This window comes from Trematomus bernacchii, unplaced genomic scaffold (assembly GCF_902827165.1).
Source record: "Trematomus bernacchii unplaced genomic scaffold, fTreBer1.1, whole genome shotgun sequence".
Classification (NCBI taxonomy): domain Eukaryota; kingdom Metazoa; phylum Chordata; class Actinopteri; order Perciformes; family Nototheniidae; genus Trematomus; species Trematomus bernacchii.
In genome coordinates, this window is record NW_022987869.1 from 5301631 (window position 1) to 5313243 (window position 11613).

At 41.4% G+C, this 11613-nt stretch overlaps 1 protein-coding gene across 2 annotated transcripts; it reads right to left on the bottom strand.

The window, feature by feature from the left end:
- Window positions 1-394: 394 nt before the first annotated feature.
- coil (coilin p80) lies at window positions 395-8575 on the bottom strand. 2 transcript variants are annotated; one of them, XM_034113784.1, is made up of 8 exons: window positions 8285-8575; window positions 6605-7475; window positions 6275-6565; window positions 5509-5607; window positions 3145-3192; window positions 3000-3069; window positions 1587-1675; window positions 395-808 (listed from the first exon to the last, which is right to left on the bottom strand). In XM_034113784.1, the coding sequence occupies exons 1-8, from the start codon at window positions 8533-8535 to the stop codon at window positions 761-763; spliced, it is 1767 nt and encodes a 588-aa protein (XP_033969675.1). In that variant the 5' UTR covers window positions 8536-8575; the 3' UTR covers window positions 395-760. The 2 variants fall into 2 exon arrangements, with proteins under 2 accessions (XP_033969675.1, XP_033969674.1); XM_034113783.1 differs by having other exon boundaries at window positions 6275-7475.
- Between the last annotated feature and the right edge of the window lie 3038 nt (window positions 8576-11613).

An 11613-nucleotide genomic window follows, 5' to 3' on the forward strand; every position in this document is an offset into this window, starting at 1 on the left:
ATGTAAATTTGTATCCCACAATGCAATGCAAAAAAGAAATGGAGTTAGTACAAGCAGAAGCAGCTAAAAATATATTTTTGAAAACTGACCATGGTGGTGACACAGCTCGATAGATCCTTATAAAAAATAACCAAAAAAAACATTGAGCTATGGTGTTTAGTTCGCTTGACCTAAAATCCCAGTTGGATTGAATGCAGGCACCTTATCCTTTCCTGTGAATAAAATGGGAGAGTTGGGATTCAGCATGTGCCTTTGTTTCATATATTTGATGTAGTAAGTCTACATTTTAAATGACATAGGGAATCAATGTTTCATATGGCATTCCTGTCATTCTTTTCTTCTCCTGGAAGAAATGGCTTTTCATGAAAGGAAGCATTACTACATTGCAATAATACTATAGACCAAGGATTTTATTAGAAAAACGGTTTATACAAGACTGATATCAACACAATACTGTACAAAACATAAAACCATTATGTCTCTGTCCTGGAAGTCACTCGTTCCACCAACATATTAAAACACAATACTTCATATCTTACCCAGGTTGAATGCAAAACATATTCCACTTTTCAATACTTACACCTACACTAGCTTTTCTGTGCAAATAATGAGTTATTGAGGAGTACATCTAAGAGAATATAATCAACCTTTATCACATTCCTTAGCCGTCATGTACAATGCACAGAAGTGACTCCCCAGTTTAAGTCAAGCTGAAGGATCCTGAAATAAAAAATAAGTAGAGAAACAGCTTGATCCATTTTTAGATGATCAGCCTTGGTTCCAGCAGGGAGTCCCAGCGCTCTGTCACCTGTGGGAGGAGATGAAGACGTTTTTCAACTATATGCTTAGATATATGCTTATACGCATGGCATATGAATTATTCACCACTTTGAATGAGTAGGTACTTGTTGCCATCAATGTGGCATTAGCTGCTTTCGACCAGCATTTGGGTAGAAATGAATAGGCCTGGTTAATGTTCTGTGAGGTTTATCATATATATGATGTGATCCAGTCCAGCCGCTTTGGATCTCAGCACTACTGCTCACAACTTTCTACTCTTCATCACACAAAAAACCCTTATCTGCTCTGAGTTTAATATATGTATTACAGTTATAGTTGTATATTGTAGTAGTACAATGTGCACCATTTTATGTTTGCATAAATATTTGTTTTAATTCTTATTGAACATTTTTGACATTTTGTTTGTTTGTTAAAAAGGTCCCTTATTATATATGTATATATAAGATAAGATGTACTTTATTAATCGCCATTTGGGATTTTTTGTTGTTGCAGCAGCATAAAACAAAACAAGGCATTGCATATAATAACAAATTATAAGAGTAGAAATAAAACAATTCTAAAATATAAACATCACAAAATAGAATAAACCAGCATTAGAGAGTAAGAAAAATATACAGATGACCGTTAAGATAAAAAAAATCTATAAACTGTCTGACAAATAAAAACACTATTGAAGTCAATATAATTGACAAACAGACATGAGATTGATTTCCCTCCTTCACCTCTCTCTTTCCCTTAAGGTGAAAGTATTCCTTTAACAATAGAACAGAAGTTGAATATGTTACCTGAGAGCCTCTGGACACGGCGTACTCCACGCTCTCAGAGCCGTCTGCGTTCTGATACACAAGGTCAAACTTGCCCGGCTCTACAGGAGCTGAGGAAGAATGAACTCATTTTTAATCATAAACATGTAGTCATTTTGACATACTCTTGCTATTAAATCATATCAAATATGGTCATTTTGGGTTCAGTCCACTGTAGCTAACAACAAATATCTGGGACATGCACAACATGCACAAAGCAGCAAGAGTAGTCATTTCAGCCTTTACATTTATATTTTTATATTCTATAATTTATTGCATTCTATTTCAATGTAAATTACTGCTTTATTTTATTGCTATCTAACTATATTTGTATTACAATGTTCTTAATATAGGTCACTATGTGTGTTCTTTTTTAAAAAAAAAACATTTTTATGTATGCACCACGTCACCTTGTCAAATTCCTTGTACGTGTGAACCTACTAGGTAATAAACCTGATTCTGATTCAGTTTACATAAAGATAAGCCCCGCCTTCTATCCGGAGCGTTTAGTTTGAGTGACAAGAGGAATACAAATCATATCGCGGTCAAACTTGTGCGAGTACTGCAATGCGATATTTTCTTTGCCCCCAGTGTTTTGGAAGACAAACCTTTTTGAATGTTGACACTTTAAATTAGCCATTTTAGAATAAGATCAATGATGTAAGTCAGGGCTTCTCAAACTCCGGACCAAGGTCCGGATCCGGACCGAACTGCAAATCAATCCGGACCGAACCCTGTGTCCCATTATAAAAAAAATAAATAAAAATAATTAAAAATAAATAAATAAATAAATAATAATTCTGATTCTGATAAATTAATGTACATCATCATGTACGCGCGTCTTGTGTCTGACGCATTGTGAGAATGAACGTGCATATATATGTACTTGTGTGCGCGAGCGTGACACGCATTGCAGACCGCAAGTTAACCGCAAGTTTACCTTGACTTTCTAATGCTTCTAATGCCTTTTTTGCCGAGGTTCAAGGCATTGGCTACAGACAAACAGTGCCATTTCTCCCACTAGTTCAAGCCATCATACTGTATGTATGTATTGAATGTGTGTGTGTATATTACAGAGGCGCCGTTTGCCGACAGGCAAGTGCTTGGACCAGAAGGGGTCCCCCAAAGAAGGTAGATTAAGAAGGTCCACAGCAACGACAACATGAAACACCCTTTAATTTACTGCAACGACATGTCGGCAAAACCCCTCAAGGGGGCCCCATGCATAGAGCGCCGTAAGAAACATTTTCTTAATTTCAGCTTCTTTGCTCCGCTCCGGGGGGGGGGGGGGGTGACTTTACCGATCCGGACCAGTGACCTTGTATAAAGTTCACAAGTGGACCTTTAATAAAAAAGTTTGAGTACCCCTGATGTAAGTGGTGCAAGGGTCCTTACCTTGATAGGTATAAAGAAGTTCCAGCTCGATCTGTTTGGTGGTTGGGTCAAAGCTCACAAGCTTTCCTTCCTAAAATGAGAAGCAACATGTGGGTCAGTAGTGTGGGGATTCCAGTATGATGAAGTCAGAGACAATCACACCTACCTTATACTCTGATACCTCCGGTGTGTAGTTCTCTGTTAGCTCTAGTAACTGTGAACACACACAAATGTTTATTGTAAATACATTAAAAAGGAAAAATAGTGGTGAGCAATAAACAGCATTAGTAACTATTATTTTCAACATGGATTACCAGACAGTGACATTCTGCTCTGCTTAGCTAGGCACCAACAAACTAGCCATGGGCAAAGTTAGTGAGTCTAAGACCCTAGCGACACGGAGACGGTAACAAAAACGAACCAAATTCGATATCAAAAAAGTCTTCTGTCCACACGCAATCGGCACCAGAAATGTGTCCGTCCACACGAGACCGCTCGACCCGCTGGAGACACTGTAGTACATATGCCGGGCCTGTAAGTGGCGCTGTACTTCTGCCACAAAATACACCAAAAGCAGCGAAGAAAACTTCACGAGCATGCATGGTTGCCATGGTTGCCCTTCTGTTTATTCTCCGCGGTGGATTTAGCAGCAGAGGTGGGGAGAGGCAGGGGCCAGGGCTTTGGCTCTTTTTCTCCCTCCCCGAGGCAAGCGTGTGCTCCTGCTGTATATCTCTCCGGTTTTCCACCAGCAGATGAAAAACACCCACCTCTCCGCCTCTTCCAAGGGACGAGGGAACCGTGCGGCAGAGTTTCTGTTCGAATTTTTTTTCGCCGGTCAACATGTCCGTTAAAGTTTAAATCTTCCGGACAAAATTATAAAAGTGCCGGTCAAAGGTCTTCTTTGTTATTTATTGAGCTTTAAAACAAATGAATAACGGCTATATAATAATATAAGAATAATATACGGAGTCTCTCTTTTCCTCCCCCTCTCCTGACAGCCCGTCAGTATTTTCGTTATCAGGAAATGATCGTATAGGCGTAATCACGGAGCCGTTTGGCCCCCCAGAGCGTTGCGTCCGCAGATCTACCCACCTTGGGACCCTTTATCGTTATCTGCCTTTCCCTGTTGGCCTTGTGTGACCGAACCGTCTATATCAGGGGTAGCCAACACGGTGGCCGCGGGCACTTAGTCGCCCGCAGGGGCAACGTGAGTCGCCCGCAGGGGCAACGTGAGTCGCCCGCAGGGGCATGTTCTAAAAATAGCTCGCCAAGCAAATCCAAAATGTATAAAATACACAAAACAAAAAAGGAAATGTAATTAAAATAATCTACCCTATGCATAAACGAAACCTAAATCATAGCGAACTCTATCTACTTACTACAACTCTATATCTATCTAAAACCCCTCCTCCCCCCACCCCACAATGAATATCGACCAATCACGTTCTTGCTTGATTTGCGGGACCAGCGTTGCAGTCAGGAAGAAAAGCAATGTGGAGCGGCACCTCCCCGCTTCATAAGGAGTTTGACCTTTCCTTCTGGCAGAATCTACACAACACATCAGCCCCATTGAACACAGCCTATCATGCCAGCCTATACAACATATGAGGAACAGAGTTTTACTCTGTGTGTGTTGCAACTTGCATATATATTTATTGCACTTGACGCACACACACGCATTGCGTAATTTCCACTGGGACCAGGGGGGACATGTTCCCCGCTCTTTTCGAAATCCCGTTTGTGTCCCCCCACTTTACAAATATGTTTATTTTTATTTTTTAACGCAAGCCGTCATCGCCACGGAGCGAGCGAGACAGAGGGAGAGAGAGAGAGAGAGCGAGCGAGCTAGGGAGAGCACATCTTTATCTATTTAATATAGATAAAGTAAGAAATCATTCCAATGTGTACTATAGGACAGTAAAAAAAACAAAAACAGTTTAAAAGGGGAGTGATTAGTAAAATAAGCATAAAAAAAAAGAAAGAATGCTAACTAGGTAACATAAGATAAGAATAAACCAGTTTAAATGATTTGTTATGGGTTGTGATCATATTCTAAAGATGTTTGGATTATTGAAAAGTATACAGCTCCCTTTCATCTGAGTGTTGAGAGCTGTATCCATCAATTCATGTTGTGCTCAAAGTGCTCCAGATTGATGCTTTTAACTTCAACATTTAAAAAAAAATCTTCCCGGGGGTCCTCACACCCCCTAGAGGATGTGAGGACCCCCCTAGAGGATGCGAGGTCCACCCCCAGATAAAGCAGGTTAAAATAATTAAATTGAATACATGTTCTTTTAGTAAACACTGAAAACGGGTCCCACAGACCCAAACAGCACACACAGGTTAAAGGTAAGCATATAATAATGTTAAAATGTGCTAAATATATACACTGCAAAAAAAAAATCTCACGACTTGTTTTATTTTTTGAAAGTAGCCCTCATCCTAAAAAAAGGTTGGTGACCCCTGGTCTATATGATAGAGAACTGAAGCGGATACGACCCGTTTCGTCTCCGTGTGGCTAGGACATTACCTTGAAGGCGATCTTCTGCCCTGGCTGGGGGGGGGCGGCCAGCAGAGGCAAGGAGCTGTAGTCCCGTTTGGGGGCAGCTTGTGCTCCGTTTGCTCCGTTCTACAACAAGGGAAGAACAAAGTATTGTTGAATGGTGCAATCGGTTTTTTGAACTTGTTTCTCGTTAGATGTAAACAATTAGGTCATCTCCCAGACTAGTGTCAGTTTCTTTATTTGTTGTTACTTTCTTTTAAGTAAATGTTTTCAAGTTCTGTACTTTAAGTAAAAAAAATGGAGGTACTTTACTGTAGACAAATGTTGTACTTTTTCCTGAACTACTTTTATTTAACAGATTTAGTTACTTTTCCGATTTAGATTATGAATACAAAATATAAATCAACTAACACATTATTATATTTTATTATAGGTTAAGCTAGCCAGGAGTGCATCAAATAATTCAAATGAACCACACTTTTTCCAAGTGCAACATTGAAGTTATGAACACATGAATACATTAATAGTTATAACACAATCATTTAAAATATATTATATATGCTTATTTGTGCATCTTCATGAAGAGTACTTTTACTTTTGGTATGCTAATACTTTTACTTATGTACAATTTTGACTACAGGACTTTTACTTGTAGCCGAGTATTTTTACACTGTAGTATTGTTACTTTTACCTAAGTAAGTAATCTAAGTACTTCTTCCATCACTGTCCTATTTAAAGATGACCTAAGCAGGAACTGAAATCCTACTGAATCACAGACATTAATGAGACACACCTGGAGGACCACTGACAGGTTGGTCAGTGTGTCAGTGTGGCAGGATGGCTCTCTGGCTCCGTTGTAACTGGACCCTCTGAAGCCCCCTGGTCGTCCTCCACCCCTGCCCTGCTCTACAGGACTCCCCCGCCCGATGTGTCCCCTGCTCTGCTCTACAGGACTCCCCCGCCCGATGTGTCCCCTGCTCTGCTCCAAAGGACTCCCCCGCCCGATGTGTCCCCTACTCTGCTCTACAGGACTCCCCCGCCCGATGTGTCCCCTGCTCTGCTCTACAGGACTCCCCCGCCCGATGTGTCCCCTGCTCTGCTCTACAGGACTCCCCCGCCCGATGTGTCCCCTGCCGCGGCCTCTCCATGGCGACATGCCACCCCCACCGAAGCCCGGCTGCTGCCCCGGCTGGCGGATCACCAGCTTGATCTCATCATCACTGTCTGAGTCAGAAGACGCTGCGTTGTCATGGTGATTTTGCGCCGCCACCTGCTTCTGTGCACCGTTGGTGGCCTGCTGTGGCTTGGAGTCTTTACTTATTGCTCCTTTGGGGGCTGTGGAGGTTAAATAAGTTGTTTTGGGCAGGCTTTTCACAGCGGGGGCCTCATCAGAGGAGGAGCACTCGGAAGAGGATGAAGGAGGAGGGCGTGGTTTAGTCTGGGGGGGTTTGGTGGTTGGAGGCGCCTTGGAAGCAGTAGGAGTGGAGGAGGGCGTTTTGGGTGTGGGTGTTTTGAGTGTGGGTGTTTTGGGTGTGGGTTTTATGGCGGCTGGTTTTTTGGCAGCTGGTTTTTTGGCAGCTTCATCGTCTTCGCTGCTGCTGCTGGAGTCTGAAGAGGAGACCTTCTTTGGCTTTGTCACTAGGGGCTTCTTGCTGCTTTTAGCTGGCTTCTCTACACTAGCTGGGGTTTTGGGGGGAGAAGCAGCTGCTTTGGGGGTTTCCTCTGCCTTCTTTTTCTTCTTCTTCTTCTTCTTCTTGTCCTTGTGTTTTATTTCTAACTTCCCATTCTTCTCCTCTCCTGAAGCCTGCTTGGTATCGGTCTCCACGCTCTCCTCACACTTTTTTTTCCTCTTTTTTTTCTTCCGATCCACACACACTGCCTTCTCTTCTGGACAATCCTCCTCTGTGGGTCTCTGTCTCTTTTTGCCGTTTTCACTTGCTGCATCCGGACTGCTGCTGTGGCCATTAAGATGAGCCAGAGAGTCCACCTTCACCCTGGAAAATCAAAAATCAAGTCTTTAAAGGAGGAGACAAACATTGTAAAATACACATTTATATCTTTAGAGTTTATGACTTTCTTGACCATTCTTCCTGGATCAAGCAGTGAGGTAGGGATTTGAGAGGGAAACCAAGATTAAGTACCCATAAAAAGGTCGGAATAATACACGACTGGGATATAGTTTTAAAATAATTTTAAAAAACTGCCACCCCCCCCAGCATTAGAGAACAGTACCATTAGTACAGTATTACTACTATAATAGTAGTATATTACTACACTGATAGTACTATACAGCATGTATTAAAGTACTGTGCGTGCAGTGTTATGGGTACAATACTATAGGTAGCCTATATTGCTATGGGTACAGTACTATGGGTACAGTACTATTGGTACAATAGTATGCGTAGCCTCCAGTAGTATTGGTTCACCACCATAAGTACAGCATTACGGGTACAGTCCTATTGGTACAATACGGTACTATGAGTATCCTACAGGCACAGTACTATGAGTAGTCTACAGTACTATGGGTATAGCAGTATGGGTACAGTAATATGGGTACAGTACTTAGGGTACAGGTCCATAAGTAGCCTACAATGCTACGGGTACAGTACTATGGGTTAAATACTTGGAGTACAATACTGAGTAGCCTACAGTACTATGGGTACAGCATTATGGGTCCAGTACTATGGGTAAAGTACTATGGGTACATTGCTGTGTGGATACAGTACTATGGCTACAGCATTATGTGAACAGAACTATAAGTACAATGTGTAGTACAGTATTATTGACAGAAGAGCACGCGCACCTGAGGCTGTCGTCATCGCGCACAACACAAACGCTCTCGGTGTGCGGCAGGTAGCAGTCCTGGAGGAAGAGCTGCAGGACGCTGCTGCGGCTGAACCCGAACTTCTCCCGGATCAGGCTCTCCAGGTCCGCCACCACCCGGCAGGTGTTCAGGTCCGCGAGCAGCCAGCACATGCGGCATCCCGCAACAGCCGGAGGCGGGTAGTCGAAGTGGAGGCGCACGCGGATAAAGTTTTTACCGTGAGCAGCCATGAGCACGAGAGGACCAAAACACCGCTCTGTTCCGCCGGAAATAGTCACGGTATTTCTAACCGGGAGTTTCAGAACAAGAGTGTTAAATAATTTAGATACGTCTTTCACATTTCTTTCTTTGTTACTGTTTTAAATTCACCAAACAGAGAGTGAAAAAAGAGCCAAAAGTTAATTATCTTTTAGAAAATAATCTGTCAATATTAAATTGCCTGATGTTAAAGTGTCGTGAAATTTGAATAGAATGGATATACACCCAATATGTTACACATACATTCACTATAAAGTATATTTATTTATCATATCAAGTCAACTGTTATCTTCAAATCAGGGTGTTTCTCAATGTCGAGGAAGGCTGCTCCAGAGCCACTAGGCTTGTTTGAGATGAGCTGCGGCTCGCCTCGAAAGTAGACGACAGCTCGGAGTCGGCTTCTTCTCTCTTCTTCTCTTCGTGTTTTGGCGGATTACAAACAATTTTAAAGTGCATACCGCCACCTACTGTACAAGAGTGTGTATCACCATATCATCCTATCACCACTTGTGGAATTATACCACTGTATTTACGTTGTTTTAAATTCTTCCAATCAATCCTGTTTCACTCAAATACTTAAGAATGGCCTTCCTGGTAGCTCTTACCCCCTCACCTTCTGTTCCTAGTATCCCCATCAGGCTCCACTCCCTTCCTGCCTCTCTGACCCTGTCTCTTAGTTGTTCCCTCTCTGTTTTGTACATGTTGCAGTGTAATATGATGTGTTCCACATTTTCTTTCACTCCACACCCCCTGCATACTTCAACTTCGCTTTTTACCATTATAAACATTGTGCCGTTTAATCCTGTATGATCCAGTCTGAGTCTAGTGATGGTGATCTCCTCCCGTCTGTTCCTTATAGATCTTTATTATGACTGATTTCTGTAACTTGTGGTATCTCCTCCCTTTCTGATCTTCCTCCCACCTTTTCTGCCATATTTCCATACCCTTCTTCTTAATTATTGCTTTTCCTTCTCCTTTTCCAAGTGAAACTGGTATTGCTATTTCCTTCTGTAACGCATCTTTTGCTAACTTATCAGCATGCTCATTCCCTTGAACCCCCTCATGTGCAGGCACCCAGCATAACTGCACATCTATTCCCCTTCTCTGAAGTCTCAATAAGCAATGGTTAAGTTCAATAATTAAATCTTCTCTAACAGTTATTGTCGACTATGCTTTTCAAAGCAGATAGTGAGTCTGTGCATATCACCACCCTATCTGACTTCTTCAACCTATTGTAGCCCAATAATTGCTGCTAGTATTTATGCTGTATAAACTGATAAGTTATGTGACACTCGTTTTAAGATTGATATTTTGAATTCTGATATATACACGCCTATCCCCACACATTCTTGCTTCTTAGATCCATCTGTGTACATTTTGAGGTAATTATACTTTTCGTTCGGGTACATACTCGTTTTAATTCCCACTTCATTTATTTGCCACTCTTTTTTCCTTTCTATGATACTCATATCTATGTTAGCTTCTGGGGAAAGCCATGGGGGAACACTGCTAAATGGGCTTGCTTTGGCAAACGTTATGGTCTCCACTCCATATGCCCTCGTTCTCTCCTTACTTGTCCAGCCAAACCCACGCCCCTGGAACTTTGTATATTCCCAGCAATCCTGTAGTATTCCGTTTGTGATATTTTCCTCTCCACTTCCTTGTAGCCTGACCCAGTAGGCCTCTGACAGAGCAAGTTTCTCTCTTCTGATCTCCAGAGGTGTCTCTCCTCTCGGAGTCGGCTTGACTCGGTTTGCATTCATAAAGAATGCACAAATGTGTTTAATCGTTAATGTCAGATATGTACCAAATAAATACATTTGTTCCTGCTCAAGATTAGATTCAACTTTATTGTTATTGCACAGATTACAGACTGAGACAACGAAATGCAGTTTAGCTTCTAACCAGGAGTGCAAAAAGCAGTAAAGTGAAAAGTAATGTACACAATCTACAGAATAAAATATAGAATGAATTGAATGATGAATAAACAGTGAGGGATATGAATACACTAGGCCTAGATATACACAACAGTAGCCTATGAGCAGTATGAACAGTGTGTATGAATATGCTAAGATATATAAAGTATGAAAACGGTAAGCAGTGCAAGTATAGTATAAAATATATATACCCCTCACTGTTTATTCATCATTCAATTCATTCTATATTTTATTCTGTTGTGTACATTATCACTTTACTGCTTATTGCACTCCTGGTTAAGCTAAATTGCATTTCGTTGTCTCAGTACCTGTAATCTGTGCAATAACAATAAAGTTGAATCTAATCTTGAGCAGGAACACATTTATTTACTTAGTAGGCCTACATATCTGACATTAACGATTAAACACATTTGTGCATTCTTTATAAATGCAAACTGGTCAAGACCACTGACGGAAGTAGTTTTGAAAAGAAATAGGCCTAAGTGGTTCTGTCTTTTACATGTAGGATTCAACCCCCCTTGTATTGATTTGTTTTCAAATGAACAGACACTTGAGTCATTCATTTGTAGTGATATAATAATTGTGGGATTTCTATTGCATCCACGACTTCATCTGCAACGAAGAACGCCAACACAATTTCCGCCATTGCAAACCGAGTCAAGCCGACTCCAAGCTGTCCGACTTCAGGCGAGCTTTATGAGACCTCCCCCAGCTGCAATCGGCTATTCTCGTCTACTTTCGAGCCGAGCCGCAGCTCATCTCAAACAAGCCAATAGAGAGGCGAAGTCCCGCCCTTCTACTTCCGCCCCATGGGACCTTATTTCGGAAAAATTATGTATTGAAGTCAATGGGTAGAGAAAGATTATCTTTCGATCTCGTTTGAATTGTGCCATGAATTACACATATGATGTTTGTCAATCTTAAAAAATAATTTCCATGTCAGAAAAGTCACAGTTTGTCGTAAAACTGTTGAAATATAAGACTATGAAAAATACGCAACTAGAAATACTACAAATCCCAGAATCGCGTAAGTGATGTCACAATTGTTTTCCTCCACTAAATATAAGAGATAGCTAAGATAACTTTAACAAGATGCCTGTGTGCTTTGTACCA